The sequence below is a fragment of the Xiphophorus couchianus genome, chromosome 3 (assembly GCF_001444195.1).
Source record: "Xiphophorus couchianus chromosome 3, X_couchianus-1.0, whole genome shotgun sequence".
In the NCBI taxonomy this organism is placed as follows: domain Eukaryota; kingdom Metazoa; phylum Chordata; class Actinopteri; order Cyprinodontiformes; family Poeciliidae; genus Xiphophorus; species Xiphophorus couchianus.
In genome coordinates this window covers 17420311-17440105 of record NC_040230.1, presented here as the reverse complement: position 1 = coordinate 17440105, position 19795 = coordinate 17420311, and the positions used below count along the sequence as shown (strand labels likewise).

At 36.8% G+C, this 19795-nt stretch overlaps 3 protein-coding genes across 4 annotated transcripts; 1 reads left to right on the top strand and 2 right to left on the bottom strand.

The window, feature by feature from the left end:
- Positions 1-5212: 5212 nt before the first annotated feature.
- malsu1 (mitochondrial assembly of ribosomal large subunit 1) lies at positions 5213-6716 on the bottom strand. The gene is made up of 4 exons (XM_028013259.1): positions 6327-6716; positions 5741-5916; positions 5566-5647; positions 5213-5487 (listed from the first exon to the last, which is right to left on the bottom strand). Exons 1-4 carry the CDS (start codon positions 6631-6633, stop codon positions 5330-5332), a joined length of 723 nt encoding a protein of 240 aa, XP_027869060.1. The 5' UTR covers positions 6634-6716; the 3' UTR covers positions 5213-5329.
- Positions 6717-7429: 713 nt separating this feature from the next.
- smpd5 (sphingomyelin phosphodiesterase 5) lies at positions 7430-11368 on the bottom strand. Its single transcript, XM_028013255.1, has 7 exons — positions 10250-11368; positions 9119-9194; positions 8903-9043; positions 8695-8784; positions 8555-8618; positions 8271-8430; positions 7430-8113 (listed from the first exon to the last, which is right to left on the bottom strand). The coding sequence occupies exons 1-7, from the start codon at positions 11330-11332 to the stop codon at positions 8006-8008; spliced, it is 1722 nt and encodes a 573-aa protein (XP_027869056.1). The 5' UTR covers positions 11333-11368; the 3' UTR covers positions 7430-8005.
- On the top strand, positions 11293-19694 carry LOC114142145 (SUN domain-containing protein 2-like). 2 transcript variants are annotated; one of them, XM_028013258.1, is made up of 8 exons: positions 11293-11405; positions 15722-15812; positions 15917-16080; positions 16180-16253; positions 16341-16461; positions 16559-16662; positions 16804-16977; positions 17240-19694. In XM_028013258.1, the coding sequence occupies exons 2-8, from the start codon at positions 15724-15726 to the stop codon at positions 17345-17347; spliced, it is 834 nt and encodes a 277-aa protein (XP_027869059.1). In that variant the 5' UTR covers positions 11293-11405; positions 15722-15723; the 3' UTR covers positions 17348-19694. The 2 variants fall into 2 exon arrangements, with proteins under 2 accessions (XP_027869059.1, XP_027869057.1); XM_028013256.1 differs by having other exon boundaries at positions 15914-16080.
- Positions 19695-19795: the final 101 nt, after the last annotated feature.

Genomic DNA, 19795 nt, shown 5'->3' with positions numbered 1-19795 from the left:
CCTCATAATTACACTCAAGCAGTCCAGCTATAGCCATAAACACATCTCTTGAATCAACAGGGATACGAAACAGTTGCACTCGTGCTTTTTCTGCACTGACACATAGTTGATTTAGGTTGGCAATTCTGATCCATACCAGACTGCACAGGTTCAAACCATACCAAACAACAGGAAAACAGCTCAGCAAATCAGACAAACCCACAAACTTCTAATTTCAGGTGATGGAGGGTACAAGTTGCTCTCAGCCCTCTAAATGGCAAGACAAGTCTAATGGCAACTATTTTCTTTGAGGAGCACTCAAGTGAAATTTGACAGGAGATGAGTGCTGCTGTTATCTATGACAGACATGAACTTTAGCACAGGTCTTACATGAACAGAACATAGAAAAGTGAAAAAAAAATTTTTTCTTTGGTCTCACATTTTTCAATAAATATTGAGATGTTATATAAAACACACATAGCCATGTATTAACAATTTTACATCATTTCCCAGTTGCCTTCTGATGGTGATAAGCAACAAAACCTTCATTTTCTGTTGATACAACCAATCATATTGTCAACGTGTCATGGTGTTCAGTGTCTTCTTTTATTCCTGTTCAGTTGTCACTCTGGATTCTGGCAGTGAAAGCAATAAAATAACAGCAAAATAGCACAAAACTGTCTTTCTCTTTGACAATTTATAATTTTCCTTAGAAAATAAACACATGCTGTGCAGAGAATCTGCTCAGTGTTGTACATTTGATTTACATACTCTGTCTCACTGCGTTTGGCAGACAAACATGGACCAGGTGGTTACAATGTAGAGTCTCCCAAGTGTGCTGTTTGGTACAAGAGACATCGTCTGTGTTCTTTCAACAAATACAATGTATGACATTTTGACTAATGATATCATTTTCTTTTCACATTTTACACAATAGAACAGCAACAAGAGCGTATTTGTGCATAAAAATAGAGTTCTTTGTTTTTAAACAAAAATCTGACATGTGACATATTTGATCTCAGCTTAAATACAGCTGTTCCATGAAAGCCTCAGTAGTTTGTCATAGAATGTTAGTGAACAAACAGTGTGGTGAAGATCAAGGAGCCCTCAGGCATAAGTGAATTCCCATCCATCACCATCAAATTTAACAAAATTGTGTCAAATGTTTTTGACATGTCAAATGTTTTAAAGCTATTAAAGTATTCCAAAGAGCAACAGGCAGCCTCCAAACTACATAAACACAAGCATCACATACAAATACTTTGAATCTCACATAGTTAACACAACTGATCAAAAGCGATTTGTTTTGAGAGCAATTTCAGTTAGGTGACATCAGGAGGAAAATATATTTGAGTATCTCATGTGCCGCGATTTCATTTCAATCCAGTTAAATGAAATTAAATCAAACTTACATAGCGCTGTTCAAGCCCCAAAATCAGACATTTCTGTTCACACACACATTCACACACTGATAATGGCAAGTTAGTTAACTGTAGCCACACCCTGGGGCAGTCTGACAAAAACAACCAACTCCAGTAATAAAGGCAGGCGGAGCAGGAATTGAGCTGGCAACCCAATGACTGCCCAACGATTACTCCTAACGTCGTCACCACCATGACCTACTTCAAAAGAGAAGCACAAATACAGCCATTGAAGGTGTTCTAGTCTGACCAGATTAATATGAAACTGTTTGGTCTCTGTGCCAAACATAAAACTATCACTAACACTAAAATATCACCCTGATTTCACCTTTGTCAAAACATGGTGAGATGGCAGTATCATGCTAAAGAGATGCTTTTCTTCTAGAGAAACATGGAAATTGGTTGAAGTTTACATGATTTTAGAAATAAACATATTTCCAAAGATCATTACAGGGGAAACATAAAAGGCTGCAACAGACTAAACTGTGGTGGAGGTTCAGTGTCTGGAAAGGCAACAATCCCTAAGGCCACAGCTAAGATGGAATGGTTTTGATCAAAGCATATTTTACTTGATGTTAAAATGGCCCAGGAATCCCAACAGTGTGGACAACAGTGGCCTGAAAGTGTTCTGAGGCACTGGGAGATGAATGATTAATTCCCCAATAGATGCATACTGAGAGAGTGATAAAACAGCTGCCCATTATCCAGCCTGTTTTCTCTGCAGAACATTAAGTTGTCACATACACACAAGTATAGGATGGAAAGCTTTATATTGGCTTTGTTCATTTATGTTGCATGAAATGATCCATTTAGGGCAGCGTGCTGCACCTTTATACAAAAACAACTCATGCAGGAGAGATAGTCTGCCACTGCTGCTTGCAGAATGCTGTAACCAATCGCCCCTTTCCTCATAATCTACTCCATCAACAAGTCGACTCCTAATGACCACACAACAGTAGGTAAAATGACATCGTTATGTCACACAGCAAAATCTGAGTGGAAAATTTCTTTCACATTTCAGTGTTCCTTAAAGTTCACCAGAGATAAGCTTATATTATACAGCATAACTAGAAACAAAACATTTATAAACCTTAAGTAATGGGCATGTTTTTAGACCTCCAAATACAAAATCAGTGCAATTTAAAATAGTTGCTTGTCGAAACTTATTTGATATTTCTTTATTCCTAAGAGTTTGTTATACAGGAACAAGACAGTATGACAGTATCGGAAGACAGCATAAAGGTCAAAAGGAAAACGGAAAAAGATATTTATGCATCTTCAAACAGTCAAGAGTGATTATCAGTATACAAGCCGAAACAACACATATAGCTGTGGCTAGAGAGCCAGTTAAACCTGTAAACATGCAGATAAAGGGGACAAAGTGACCTGGACTGATACCACAACACAGAATGTGGTAAAAACACATCACCAGACCTAATTTTTTTAATTTAAGTAGCACAAAAGCTTTCAAGCAGGAGGTTTGCACAGGCATATCACCTGACGAGTCAATGAAGTGTAGTTGTGGCTACATAGGGTTATATGACCCTATGACCTTGGAGGTTATAGGTTTATATTAATATGCTATGTGTTATGCAGTGCTTTACAAAATTAATAATGCAACTTGAACTTTATCACCTTTTGTCACATCACAATCAAAAACGTCAATGTCTTACATAATCTGCTGCTCAATTTTACTTGATACCCAACAAAAAGCTCAAGATCAGTCAGATGAGTCTTTGCTTAGTAGAGACACCCCCCCAAGAAACTCAGCTATTAGGTGGTTGCATACAGGGGGCATAGTAATTATGCTACACTTCACAAATTTATTATAGAACAGTTAGAAAACCTTGCTTGTAGTAGTTTCTTTCCATATTACAATGTTGCTCTATTTTGTGTTGATCTGTCACATAATATGGCTAGTGCATGATAAAATAAGAAAATGTTCAAAAATGAATCCTCTGTTATTTAATCATGTACAAATTTTACTAACACTAGAAATAAATTTGTTTGATCTAACAAGAGACTGGAGTTTGACTGAAGTGACAATCTGCAGTATGAAGATAAAGCAGATATAAATGGGAGATATTTTATCAATATAGCCAAGCTTGAAGCCCACTGCTTACTGGGTAAAATGACCAATTTCACTTGTAATTGTCCATGGTTTAAAAGTAGCCCAGAGCAACATTTTATGTCAGAATCACCACTGGCACCAAACAGAGTGTGTGTTTGATTTTAAAGACATTGTGTTATAATTAGTAGTTAGGAGTTGGACCCTATATTAGAGTCAGACACTGATTGTGTATTGAGGTTGGCTAGTACGTTGAAGCTGTTGAGTAGAAGGTTTGAACCAGTGGTGCTGCTGTTTTTATACTTCATAAACTTGATTTTGAAAACTGATGTTAACATGGTTCAGTGATGTTCAGCTAGAGGTCAGACTTTCAGTCAATTTAAGTGCTGGGTTAAACCATGTCGTATGCAAAAGTTTAGCTAACAGCATCGTTTTTCCTGTATGCTCCAATCAAACTGTTTGAACAAGTAGAAAACATCAATTTGAAATGGTTGGCTTTGATTACCTTCCATCCCTCTTTTTGTACCCATCAAACTGCTGTGAGTCAGTCCAATAATTGAAAGGTCACAAGGTGTGCAAACTGTTATAATCTGCTATTGCACAGCTTTCTAGATGAAGTTAACTGGAACCACTCTCCATCCCTACAGATACTTTGAAATGTTAACATTGTAAAGGGGAGTTCTGGAAAAAAACAGTGTTGCTTAACTTCCACTGCTGAAAAATTCAAAAATATCCTTAAAAAACCCACTAGGGGTGTGCAAGACAAAATAGTTTTGCTATATACAGTATATATATATATATATATATATATATATATATATATATATATATATACAGTACAGACCAAAAGTTTGGACACACTTCTCATTGAATTCAATGAGAAGTGTGTCCAAACTTTTGGTCTGTACTATATATATATATATATATATATATATATATATATATATATATATATATATATATATACAGTACAGACCAAAAGTTTGGACACACTTTCTAATTGAATTCAATGAGAAGGTGTGTCCAAACTTTTGGTCTGTACTATATATATATATATATATATATATATATATAGCATTTTTATGTCTAAATCTTTTATTTCCTCCTGATCATGAAAAAACAGCTTTTCCTCAGTCCTACAGACTAATTTTACCTGTTCACTATATATTCATGTACATTTCCCACAGAATATCTGTAAATAATGGTTAATTGACTGATTGAATTAGAATCATGTTTGCAAACAACCATCAATTCTGAGGTTAAATTAATATTTTTGCATATCCAAGTTGCTGCAATAAAAACTCCACATTGTTGTACTTTTGTCCTGTGATCCTTTATCTCATGCTTCAAAGTACAGTTTCAATGTAACAAAGACCAAATTCTCATATCCACTCTTAAAAGTGGGAAATATAAGAGAACACTTCATTCAGGCGAGGCAGATTTGTCTGAATCTTAATAAGTCAGGATGTGGTGACAAGAAAATAGCTTCTGGTCTAAAGTTTCTCATACCTGCACTGGGCAACTATTTAGAAAGTTAAACCAGCTGGATCTGTAACTAACAAGGTTTCATATTGATCTTGTTACCTGGCACTGTCATCAAGATGATAAAGGAAGTAAAACTAAGTTTTAATTTTAAAGTCCTTCAAAGTTATTGGGGACTGTGCTGCAGATATCAAAGAACTCAAAGTCGTTTTACAAACTTTACCAGTATGGTATACTGGCGATGCAAAAAAAAAGTAAAGACTGATCTTGTTAATTTTTTTTTATTTAATACAAAAGCACATGAACCAACTAATCACTGAAAAGGTCAGCTAAAAATTGTAATGAATTAATTGACTTCTGGCTCTGTTTAAATATACAGTCATTTTGTAAATTCGCTGGCATCAAATATAAAGTCTTCAGGCAGCGTCTCTGCAGGAATTTTCTTCAGCTGCTCGTCATAGGTACGCAAAGTCCACAGTTTCTCCAGTTCATACACTTCTCTGGTCTCAGGCAACATGAAGTGAACAACCATTTTACCTGAGAAAGAAACACAATCTACTTTTAAAACAGCAACACCAGTAGGGAAAAAACATTTTCTTTAGGAGATTTACGCACCAAAGTCAACACACATCCAGTCCTCTGCATCTTTGCCTTCAATTTTGACATGCGGCTCTCCATGGTTCCTCATAAACTTGAACTGAAGGAGAGCAAGTCTTAGTACTGACTTTGAAAACAAATGTAGGCTGCTTTTATAAATATATCAAATAGAAAGCAAGTCAAGAATAGTTACCACTTTGATAGCATAAAGAGCCATGGCACGGAGATGTCTTGGTGACACACCACTGACCACAATGAAGTAATCTGCATATTGAATATGATCCGGCACTTTAATCACACACAGGTCCACAGCATTTTCTTGACGCAGAAGAGAGATCAGAACGTCGAGAGTGAACACCTCGGAAAATCCTGGACAAAATAAGAACATTTTGAAGTATTTGAGGATTTTTAAGACTGTCTGACTTTCATAATGAATTAATTTGACTGTTTATTATTAATATAAAGTATTCTATATTAAATTTCAGAAAGCAAGTTGAAAAATAAATACTTTTTGTAACCTTTAATAGTAAAAAATAACTAGCCTCTATTAAAAATATTTAGTACATAAGATTATAATAAAAAAAACAGTGCTGGACTAGTCAATCACCAATAAATGACAGGAACTGGCTAATTTTGCCTTGATTAGCAACAAACAGCATGTTCCCATAATTTTATGAGTCTTTCACTTTCTGGATCATTTTATCACATTTATACAGTAAAAAAAAACATGCTTGCTATAATAATATGTTTTATTATTATAGCAGATAGATATTTCTTACCCTGGTTCTGGGAGTTAGAGTTACTCCTGTTATCTTCCACCTCCTCGGTTTCGTCCTCCAATTTCTCCGGTCTTTCTGTGAGTCTGCCCTCACCTCTGTCTGTGTAGCATCTTTTTGACTCAAAGGGACACTTGAGACACGCTCCGTAACGCCACCGTTGTTGACATGAGGATAAATTAACAGCAAGTCTGTGGCACCGGGCTTTGAATATCAAACTCGTGCACCTAGGAACAGCCGACTGATCTATTAAACTACTTTTCCGACAAACTGAAGATACCAATATCCTGGATCTACACAGAATATTCATGATTTTTAAGCTACAACACAAAACAGTCGTTCTCCGTTAACGTTCCCCACGGGCGGTAAAACCAGGAAGTGGATCTTGTCTTTGGATTCTGATTGGTTTGTACAGGTCTTCGTTGTTTTCTGAGGAGAACAAAATAACTGGAAGTACCGCCACCTGTCGGCGAATAATATCAAACAGCACTGGCTGTATTTTACAAGGTGGGATTATAAAGCAAAAAAAAAAAAAGGATTATAAACCAGCTTTAAATGGTTTATTTTGACTTATGATAGAGTGATACAAGTCCTAACACAATGAGCACTTTCAGAGTAACATGTTTAATTACTTAATTAGAATCACGACATACTAGTCATCTGTAGTAAATAGATAGTAATATTTTCATTTTTTGTTTCACTGATTTGTTGAGACTAACAGTTAAAGTAAGAAATACTCACAGACCGTCTGGTGGCTTTTGATTAGATAATTTTTAAATGCAAAGAAGAAGGTTGTTTGTGATTGAAAATTAAACATGATAATGAAACAAAGTAAAAGAAGTACCAATTTTAAAAAGATCATTTAGATGATTTTATTTACGTTAATATCATATCTAAAAGGACTATGAATAATTTGGGGTTTAACTGTATAAAATTAACATTGAGTACACTGCATTTCTCTTGAATAGTCCCATGAAAAAATGCTGCTCTCTTGTAGATATCGTATAGTTTGTTTGTTTTTTTAAATCGAATGTAGATGTTTTATAGCATAAAATGATGCTAATCATTAAACAGTTGAAGAACACAACACGAGAAGACACTAAGGAGCATTTTTAAATTATATAATTTATTACATAGAAAAACAATTAAACCAATCTGACATAATCTAATCTCTTAGTAATCATCCTAATTATTCTGATCATACTAATCTATTCTGAGTGATATAATCAAATCAACCTATAAATACACAAACCCGTAGCAGCTGTTTGGTTGTAACATATAATAAATTTGTGATCATGCATGCAAACTTTATGAACTTAATGGCACCTGTGATCAATGAGTTTAATAGTCAGATATGACATCATATTAGATGACACATCATAGCAAGATAGAAAACTGAAAGTAGTCTTTTTAATTTATTTAAGAATTTTCTTTTCTGCTGATTCAAAATGTAGCTTTATAAAGATCAATCCAACAACTCTGAGCAGCTCTAAATGTATAAAATGCATATGAAATGTGAAACAATAAAAAAATATTTTAAAAAAGTAAGTTCCACCTGTGTCACACACTTACCAGTGGCTAAAGGTTTTTCTAAAATTACAAATTCAAGTATGTGAATAAACAGTTTAAAGTAAAACTGTGTAAAATTGTGTACATTTGGCCCTGCTCTTTAAAATTAGCTCTCATTCATCATCATAGTCACCGTTCATACTGACTTTTAATTTTAAGCCAACAGGAATATGATCAGTAAGCCCAGCCAGCTGAGATATGAAGGTCACCTCTTCCAGTTCCTGCATGGGTAAAAGCAAACCCAAATATGTTAGTCTTGCTTTAATTTGTTAATATATTATGAACTCTCAATTTATTAGGCTATTTTCTAGAATTAGGAGGAACATGGGTTAAATGGGAACAGAGCAGAGTAAGGAAAGAACTCAACAGTGAACGTACTGTTCTGCAGAGCTTTGAAATAGAGGTTTCCCGGTAGAGAATGTAATCAATCCGACGCCCAATCCAAGGCTGGCCGGGTTCTGGGTAAACCAGAGGAACACCTTGTTTAGGAACAGGAGGAGAGATGTACTGCTTCCTCACCTCCTCTGTTACCAAAGTCCTACAGAGACACAAAGAAAAGAAAACAGTTCGTTATGTCACCACAGTGAATACTCTAAATTTAAATAATGCTACTCTCATCATATTTCTGCCTCAGTAAACAGAAGAAAGCTAGAAAAAAATACCTTTGTAGCATTTCTGGGGAATTCACATCCTCCTCATACAAAGAAGGCTGCTCTAGCAGAGTACCTTTGGTTAATGAAAAGAAAACACAGTCTGTATGTGCTGTATGTAGTCTAGCTTTAAAGATGTAAATAATACCAACCAATAACCCAGGGCTTCTCTTTTCCAGCTTCTGCTCTGCACGGATCTCTGTACTCCTCAAACAAACTGTGGTTCTGTTCCAAAACATCATCTACACAGCACAGATTACATGCTTATTCAAATAGGTCTAAAATGAGCTTTAAAATAACACTGTGGAAAATGTCCAAAATCTTAACATAATACCAGCTATAACTACGAATGAGACATACCAGGTGAGCAGTTATCAAAGTTAAAATCCCCGCAGAGAACATCAAAAACCACCTCCTCATCAGGCTGTTTGTGGGCGGCCTGGAATTCCCCGATCCACCTGGTGACCATGTCCAACTGGTCACAGCGAATCTTCCCCTCACCTGTGGACAACACGGGGAACGTTGCTTAAGAATGTGCGCCTATCTGATCGAACCAAATATGAAATTGGCGCTCACCCTCCGGTGCATGAAGATGCGTGCAGTTGAAATAGCCAACCACTTTCTTCTGTTTCTGATTCTGCCCGATTAGAACCTGAAAATGTTCAAATCATGGGGTTTGATCTTATCCTAGGGTTACTGGTAAAACAAATGCAGCCCCCTCCCATACTTATTGGCATCTTCCACTATTGTTGACTACCTTCTTCAAAAAATTCATCATGTTTAGCAGGAGCATCATATCAAATTTAACTTCTAAAAAGACAACCCAACCTTTAATTTGAAGGCATTCATATAGCTTAAATAGAAAAATACAAACTAAACCTGATAAGTCTTATTTTGACAACAATACACCTCTCCTCTTACTGTATGCTCCAATCTTGGTAGATTGGAGCATACAGGGAGAATAATCTTATTATTCCTCTTCAGACAATCTCTCTTGATCATTCAAACTCCTGGGTATCCTTAAGAAGATTCCCAGAGCCAAGCAAGAGGCCCACAGCATCACAGATGCTTCACCATACTTAACAGTGGACATGTGTTGTGGTTCCAATTAGTTAGCTAGATAGACGAATGGTAAGTAAAATGCTGAAAAAATCAGCATTTTTTCTGGTTCATTTTATGCAAACTAAGACTTCCCAGCATTTTTGAAGTATAAACAAATCACCCAACAGCTTGTACTGTTCTAAGTTTAATAAAAAACAGATCCCCACATGCTTCAATGCATAAGTGGGGCTAATTTTCCTCCAATCTCTGATGGATTAAATACCTTATGTGTTAAAAAACACACAAGGTTTCTCTATTGTGCATTATAGCCTTTAAATTAAAAACAAAATAGAATTAGCAGGATAGTTTTCAGAATAAAATCAAAATCGATTTCGGTCAGGAATATTTTGATTGTTTCACCTTTAGTTCCAACAGTTTTTAAATTAATTTAACTTAATAACCTGTTTGGATTATTTACATAGCATTTTGTGCCTTAATCAGGAAGCAAAGGTTATCTAGTTGAACCAGCATGTTTAACTATTTAGGATATCTTTTTAGATGTTTGTGACTCAATCTCTTATAATAGATTAGCTCAGGCAGCTGATATATTAGTACATTCCTCAACACATAAATAAAAAACTATTTATTGTCAGATTAACCAGGCACCTTAGTGGAGAGCAGACCCTTGGCAGCCAGAGCATCTTCCCCACGGCTGTTGGGAAACCAGTGGTACTGGGCCTCCAGCACTGGGAACCTACTGGCCATGAACAGACCACTGTTGAAGAACTTAAAGGCAGAACATCTGCACGGCGGCTGGCAGGCGTACACGCCGACGTCATACAGTATGTGTCCAAACAATGGTTTAAGTGTATTGGTGAGCTTTTTAGCAGCTCTCTTATCAAACACCTCATCGAGACACAGTATATCGATATTGGCTGGAAAGAAGGGTGACACCTCCCAGGGTTCCTCATCCTGCTGACGAATACGCTGGGAGAACAAAACAGCAGGACTCTTGTTATCAGACTGACCCTGTTTGTTGGAGTTCTCATTATAATTCAGTTGGGAAGAGGATGGTTCGGTCAGTGGTTCCTCTGCGCCATCAGAGGATGCCGAACTTTCGGTTGGTTCCGATCGATGATCTCCTGTGGGTTGAGACTGCCCCTCCAAGCCTCCGTCTGTGTCTGAGCATGCTCTGGGGATGATGCTGTCAGAGGGGCTGGCAGGGCCGCAGCTGCTGGGAGATTCCACCGTGATTATCACATTGGGTCGCACAACGCTCTTCGCGATACGCTTGCCGATCTCGTACGCCCTCTGCTGGGTGTGGCCCAGGTTGTTGAAGCGAGCCAGGCTGTCTGGTAAGAGACACAGATTGGCTGAGGCAAAGGTAAAGGACGCCTTTCCCGTTTGCTCAAAGCCTCTGTTTGTCTCCCTCTCTGCTGAGGTCGGTTCCACTCTGTGGTAGGAAAACGGCCGGCGGCAGGCCTGAAGCGGCGCCCAGAGCAAAAATCCCAGGAAAGCCAAGGGGGCTGTGAGGAGGAAGAAAATGAAAAAGAAAATAGAGCCAAAGAAGATTTTGAGAGGGTGGAGGTAGCATTCTTCCTCCTGTCGCTCTTTCCTCTCCTTTGTGGTGGACTTGCACACAGCAATAACGCGATCAAGATACCAGAAGCACGGCACAATTAATGCCCATCCTATGGCGTGGATGCCAGCAACAAACCCGTTGGGGAAAGGAGACGCCCGTAGAACCATGGCTCCCCGTTGTCTCTAAACAAAAACAAGGTTGAACAGCATCCAGATATCCTGCTGTGGCCTTATTCCAGAGGTAAGTCTCTCTCCCCAGAGATGCTAAAAGAGAAAAAGAGACTATAAATTTATGGTGTCCTTCTTCTTGCAAACAGCGCCAACATATGCACCAGAGTTCCCAGGAAGAACTAGCTTTTGACTGAATGTCCGTGCATGTAGTGGAAAATACAAAGTCACAGAATTACATTGCATTCCGTTGAAATAAAATGCAGGCCTATGCACTTTATAACAACATAGTTTATGTTGTTATAAAGTCTTAATAAAATATACTTACTGCTGTAAACAGACAAAATGACAAAAAGTTTAAATATGAATAGTTTAACAGCCACACTCCTTCAAAATATGGTTATGCCACAAGTCATGATTAAAAACAGTGTAAAATAGTCATGTTCCCTTTAAAATCATCAGTGAATATGGACATGGTGTAATGTCCATAAGGTGTTGTTAGGTGTTGTTATTTTTGATCTGAGCACCACACCCTTGCCTTGTGTGGATTTACACATGAAATACACCGTCTACAAATATTGGGTGAGGCACAGCTTAACTCTTCTCTAAACCTGCTCTGCAACATTTTAATTGAAATTTAAATAATTTCACATAAAGCACATTCACCAAGTTAGGACATTTCTTAATCTGATCTTCCATTTGACGTCCAGTGAACAGCTTCACTTAAAACAAAAATTCACATAAAGCCACCAAAACGTCAGACCTAGATTATAACATAAAACTAATGAATGATCACGCTTTAAACATGGTTTATAACACATCACTCACATTCTGTAACCTCAATCACCTGTGTCTATAAGGGAGAGCACCTAGCTTAAACTGCTTAGCTGTCTTTTGATGATTTGATCCAATGGTCTTCTTACCTGAACGGGACAAAATCGGAAGTCCGTGTGATGGACCCATTCAGTATAAACACTGCTGGTGTACTAATGTCATCATATCTATTGTTGTTTTTAATATATCAAATGTTCACCTCGAACATGCTGGCTTTCGGGGGAAATCAGAATAACCGAGCCGCGAAAGCAGCACTTTGAAGAGTAAAAAAAAAAAAACCCTTCCTGTCCCGGCTGAATTTAGGCCACGCCCCCTTCGTTGTTGCCAGTCACGTTTGTGCCCCGTCATTTTCCACTGTTCATAAAATAATCGGATATCAGCTCAAGGCTCTTTTGTTTCTGTTATTTCTCTTTTTTGCTATTTTGGCTCCCTTAATTCATGTCCTATTAAGATATATTAAAATCTGTAACTCTGTGCTATTTTTTCCCCGATTAATTTAATATCGCTAGTGGTTGTTTGTATTTACTAATATTTAACTCTAGGATGCGAGGCTTGTCAGGAAATAAGCAATTTTCCCTTTTAAATTAATAGCGCATATTATATTCTATTAACTTTTAAAAATGTGACAGAAAGCAGTATTTTGCTGGTTTCCTCTGGATATTAAAATATTTCTGAAACTGCTCAGGTGAACCTTTTAGCGTCTAACTGGCAGTTTCTCATCATATGTTGCTCTTATAAATATTGATATTTACTTCTGTCAAATGGCATAAGGTTCCGCTTAACTACCAAACGTAATATACAACGTTTTGCATTGAAATGGGAAAATTTCTATTCTTTACTTTCTAAATCTATGAATACAGGTTGATTTTATATCTAAGGAAAGGAATTTGCACGTTTAGCATTATGCAACTTTAATTTTAAACTATCTTTTCAGTTTTTATTTATTTTTGCACTGAAACATCTTAATTCAAGTCAATATGAATTAAAATGGTTCAAATCTTAATTTAAATATACAAAGTTTTACATTTAAATTCAAATTTAAATGTACAGCTTTGTATTTAACTGGAATGAGTTTATATACTTACTTAAAGTAAACCACTTTACATCAAGTCAACATAAAACTATGTTTATTCTTTAAAGTGCAATCTGTCAATTGTCACACTTCTTGTCTTTTATTCAATTTCTTTAAACTTCTGGCAAGAAATATATTGCAGCCAAAAACTAATTTCAGTGATTCTTGAGAAGAGGGACAAAACAGGTCCTATGGATAAAGCACAACATTTTAACAAAATATATATTTTTTCAAATATCTGACTAAACTAACCTGAGCCATCTGAGCACAACAATGTAAGTTTTCCTGGTGTTTGCTGAATATTTTTTTATTTTAAATATTGTAGTAAGTGGATGGTGTCTTTAAAATCCCCTCTACTGGAACAGAACTCAATACATTATAATAGTTTAGAACAATTAAAGGAATACTAAGTTAATATATTATGACAATTAAGTATAAGTATTCAAATAAATAATTATAAAAGTATCAATAAATTGAATCAAAAATCATTTTTATATATTTTCCAACTCAATTGAAATTTGTCCCAAGTTTTTGTCAACGCTGTCAGACATAAAAAGAATGGGGGGGAAAAAATCAGGCATTATTGGAGGGCATCAAAACTTCTCAGGACCCCATGACCTCTTCCTTTCTCTTGTGCTAAGAAGGCTAAGCAGCTCTACTTATCTTATGTTATTTAGTTTCTTCTTGTTTTCTTCCTAAGATGTTAGTCACAACCATGATGTGTCAACACCATAACTGACAATTTACAAAACTTGGATACAATTTTGTGAAATAAATGCTTAATTTTAGTATACTGTAAAGATTTCATGGATCTGATGAGCTACAATATGGCCTCCTTCAGAGTAACATCATATAAACTAATATTTAGTTCTATTAAAAATAAAAGCTATTACTAAAAATCCTGATAATGACCACAAAACCTTAAAAAAGTTCTTGTTTTCTGACAAATGAAAGCTGTTGTTGTAGCCACCTGTGTTGGCCATAAACTATGTTTTGTGCTATATGTTTCTATCCTTCTGTGCTACGTTTGCACAGGACACAATACGCCTGAAGAAAATGGATGGGCAGCGTTTAGGATTATGGGAAGAGGTTGCTTTAGACACAAATGAGACAATAATCTGGTTAATTATTGTCCATCTAAATATCCATCTTATAGTAAATTAAATATTTGTTTAAGAAAAGCAAGAAAAAAAAGCAAGTTTCATTACAATTTGTACTAGGAAATTTTTTTATAAACTTTGTGTTGCCAAGAAACAGACATTTTTTTTCAGGTCAATCCTAATAGTTTTGATTATGCTTCATAGAATCAAACAAATTAAAACTGTAATTTACTGTCCTGGCTGCACAGTTTTGCCTTTCAGCAAAAAGGTGCTGGGTTCGATTCCCAGCCCGGGCTCTTTCTGCACGGAGTTTGCAAGTTCTCCCTGTGCATGCGTGGGTTCTCTCCAGGTACTCTGGGCTTCTTCCCACGGTCCAAAAACATGACTGTTACGTAAATCTAAATTCTCCCTATGTGTGAGTGTGTTTATGCATGGTTGTCTATCTCTGTGTTCCCCTGTGACAGACTGGGGACCTGTCCAGGGTGTACCCCGCCTCTCGCCCAGAACGTTAGCTGGAGATGGGCACCAGCAACTCCTGACCCCACTAGGGACAAGGGTGTTATTACTTCAACAAACAGCCATGCTATGTTACAATTTTCAATAAAACATGCCACTACACATTAAAACATTAGGGATTATAACCACCCATTCTAGAGCAAGCCAAGGTTTTTAAATGTTTGAACTGAATTTCAACAATTCATTTCAAAGAGACAGAAATGAATTGGGGCAGGTTCTGTTGAGCATTGTGATGTCACATAGGCTGACTTGTCATCAGGTGCTTTTGGAACTTTTGTCAATAAGAGAGGAGTTCCTATAGGAATTCATACATTTGAAGAATTAGACTTCGGATATATAACTTCAAGGAATTTAACTGAGCTTCAGTTGTTCAAGTATGTAAAATTAGTGAGGCAAAGAAAAAATTGTAATTTTGTGCTAGAGTTTTTGTGCCAGCGATGTTGCAAATAGGTTAAGCAAGACAAGTTGTTAGTAATGATTTGATGTTCTTAGCTCAACATCAAACTAACTTTTTGATGTAAATATCCAATGTCTCATTTGTGTTTTGGCACCTTTTTTGCATATTTGCTAAGTTCATTGAGTATTGAAACAGCAGAAAAATATTAGGTAGTTTTAAATGCAAAAAAAAAAAGTTCTTCCTTCAAGTTTTATAGATAGTTTATGATTTTCACACATGAAATGATATATTTCTTATGATAGGTAAATGATGATCTGATCAACATTAAATTAAGTTTTAGATTTATTACATCATTGAATTTAGTGTTTACTATGAAAATGACTTACTGTAGAGTTGTTTTGTACATTTTAGACATGCTTTGTGCCAGTCACCGATCACTTTTCCATGTCTTTGTTTTTTTTTTTTTTCAGTCATGCCAAGAACAAGTGAACGTTTGATAAGAAATGGGTACTATGACATGTATGGACAACCACTTATTTCATACAGAGAGATGCCAAACAGGTATATTAAATCAGCAATTTTTTTAACTCTTATGTTTTATGCAGTCATCTGCTGATATATCTACATCTTTACTCACTTGTATATTTTCCATCTTGGGTCAGAAGGAGGCGCATAACAGGTCGCCCTGTACATGGGGAGGCAACATTTAGAGAGAGGTTTCATAGCCTTGAGGACAATATGACTGTCCAAGAAAACCAGACCATGGACACTCTGATACGGGATTGTTATAACATCTTTGTCTTTGTCTTTGTCATCTTTGTCGTCTTTGGTAAATACTCTCCTTCAACAAATAGTCAATTTGGAAGTGTTATAGAAAGGCTGTATTTTAAATGTTGTCTCACTGTCATCTTCTGCTCATGTTCATCAGCTTGTATTTGCCGAATTATTTCCCTGCACTCGCGATCTTCAGAATTATATGTCACACCAACTCTAACAGACATGGTAGGCTTTCTCTTCCTAATCTTAACACTGATTTAACTATCCCTAGCAAACATGAGAACAAACTGTTAACTTTTATGTTGTGCACAGGTTACAATCTCTGGAGGTGAGGATCAGGTATATCTCTCCAGGCTGCAGTCGTTGGAGGCAAAGCTTGAGTACCTTCTACCACAAGCAGATCTGTGGCCCAACTTTGCTCTGGGGTCTCAAGGTGAGCCATTACAAATATGATCGTAAACTACTTTTCAAATTTTCAGTATTAAATTTTTCTGACTCACATTATTTCTGTTTTTATGTTCTGTGTACAGGAGCAACGATTTTACACAAGATGACCTCAAAAACATATCAGAGCATTAAAGGATGTAGATGGTTTGGGAAGCTACCTCCAATAGGCCCAAACATTGTTATTCAGGTCTGAATGACACTCAGATCATTAAAGGAATAGTAGGAAAAATGGTGTAATATTAGGCTTGATGTAATATTAGGCTTGAGGATTTCCTTTTCTCTTAGTCTTGGTACGCCACCTAAACTTTATTCTGTTTTCTGTTTTCAGGGAGGAACTGATCTGATTCCAGGACAATGCTGGGCCTTTGAAGGCTTCCCGGGACGTTTATCCGTCGAACTGTCAAACAAAGCCACAGTCACTCATGTGTCGCTGGGTCATATTCCCAAGATTGTTTCCCCAACTGCGTCAGTCTCCAGTGCTCCTAGAGAATTTTCTGTCTATGTAAGTCAAGTAAAAGGAGTGTCAAAACTGTAAATCATACATATCCACCTATAGTATATTTTAAGCATACATTTAAAATGTGATAGCAATGATTCATTATGACATCACTTGATCTCATTCTAAACTATGCAAACTTTCTGTCTGCACTAATGAATTTTCTGCTCATCTCAGGATGTGATGTGTCTTTAGATACACCAACTAACTTTCACATATATAGAAAGAACAAGATAATGAACTGCATTTCTATCTAATTTTGTCTCAGGGAAAGAGGAATTTAGAAGATGAGGAGAGTCATTTGGGAACTTTCCTATATGATGAAGATGGAGACCGAATACAGACCTTCAGACTTCCCGTAAATATGTCAAATTAATGTTTTATTAACTAAATACAGTTCTCACAAAAGCCCAGAGTGACTGACCCTGTTATAAATATTGATCATCTTTCCTAACATACAACCATAAGGTTCTTCACTGGGTGTTTCTAGCATTCAATAAAAAAAAAAAACAACTTTAAATAAAATGGCAGATACCGTATTATTGTTCCATTCAAAATGCTCCAATGAAAATTTCTATTTAAATCATAAAAATTATGTTAATCTGCACTTCCAGAGCTGTTGCGTGAGACTGCAACTGGTAGATAGCATTGAAAAATTAATCTATTAGTCAAGTTTGTAGCAAAAAATATTATTTTTTGTCATGATAACAATTCATTTGTTATCCCTGTGTTACTACATAACATTTTGTTTTCTGGTTAGCAGGATATCAGTATAACCTCCATGCTATCTTGAGAAAAACTATGCAAAATATTTTTACAGCAAGGCCAGTTGAACTAGGCTTCCATGCACTTTAAGACAGACCTCCTTTGTTTCTATTGTCTTTCTATTTGTAACTATGGATTATTAATCTACTTTACAGGCCAATAAAGTTGGTTCCTTCCGCTACGTGAATCTACAGGTGAACAGCAACTGGGGTCATCCGGATTACACCTGCCTCTATAGCTTTAGAGTGCATGGAGAACTTGCTGAATGACAAGGACAACAAGGAGGAAAGGGTTTTCTCCTTTCATATATTACTTTTGTATATGTTTAGATAATTAATTTTAAGTCCTCACAAAAAACAGATACACCAGTCAACCATAAGTAGACAAACAAATGAAGAAGGAAAAACAACACACACACATACATAAAGGCTCTCAGACATGTACAACATGAACCAATTACATTTTCTTGTTGTCCCCCCAACCCTCATCTTGGTGCCTGTATGTTGGGGTTTACCCCGGTGAACAAGTGGGTAACCTCCCTCCGCCTACGAGTGGGGGGACAGGTTCTGACTGTTATTTGTGCTTACACACCAAACAGCAGTTCAGGCTACCCACCCTTTCTGGAGTCCTTGGAGGGTGTACTGGAGAGTGCCCCTCATGGGGATTCCCTTGTTCTACTGGCGGACTTCAACGGGACAGTGGGCAAAGACAGTGAGACCTGGAGGGGTGTGGTTGGGAGGAATGGCCCCGCTGACCTGAACTCCGGTAGTGAACTGTTGCTGGACTTCTGTGCTCGTCATGGATTGTCCTGTGCATGGTTGTTTGTCCTGTCTCTCTCTAAATTGAGCAGGATCCATTAAAACATCTTTTGGAATAATTCTTGTTATTTTCTTAACCTCCTCCCAAAAAGCCCTGATTTTGTTGCATTGCCATGAGCAATGTAATAGTGCCCCTTTCTCCACCATGCATACACAAATCTAGAATGATGGGGTTATATTTATTCAGTTTTACAGGTGTGATGTATATTCTCAAAGTCCATTTATACTGTAATAGTCTAGATTTTGTTCTAATGGATTGAGTATGGGGGCTGCACAATGGCGCAGTTGGTAGCACTGTTGCCTTGCAGCAAAGAGGTTCAGACATAATAAAAGTGGCATGTGTGGGTTCTCCCCGGGTGCTCCGGCTTCCTCCCACAGTATAAACATGACTGTTAGGTTAATTGGTCTGTCAAAATTCTCCTTAGGTGTGAGTGTGTGCATGCATGGTTGATTGTCCTGCCTCTCTCTAAATTGAGCAGGATCCATTAAAATATCTTTTGGAATAATTCTTATTTTCTTTACCTCCTCCCAAAAAGCACTGATTTTGTTGCATTGCCATAAGCAATGTAATGCATACACAAATCTAGGATGATCAGGTTAAATTTATTCAGGTTTACAGGAGTGATGTACATTCTCATAGTCCATTTATACTGTAATAGTGTAGATTTTGTTCTAATGGTTAGAGTATGAGAGCTGCACAACGGCACAATTGATAGCACTGTTGCCTTGCAGACAAGCGGTTCAGACATAATAAAAGTGGCATGTGTGGGTTCTCTCTGGGTGCTCCAGCTTCCTCCCACAGTAAAAACATGACTGTTAGGTTAATTGATCTGTCCAAATTCTCCTTAGGTGTGAGTATGTGTCGCATGGTTGTTTGTCCTGTGTGTCACTGTGTTGCCCTGGGATGGATTGGCAACCTTTACAATTCCATGTTGTGAATTTAAGTTCTAGTTTTTGCACCATTTAAAATGAAAACACTGACACTTTTACATAAACTGTTGTTACATTTAACATAAATTGTCTGAGAGCATTAACATATTCAAACATAAACATAAACTCTGAAAACAGTGCATCTTTATTTCTTAATCAAAATTAAAGATTTTCTGTGCAGGATATGGGAACACAGCAACATGATTTTTTTAGATAATGGTGAACTAACACAATTCTTTACGTTCTTTCAGGACTGACTCCAGTGAGAGGTAGTTTACTGCTACAGGCTCAGACTGCAACAGTCTGGGCAC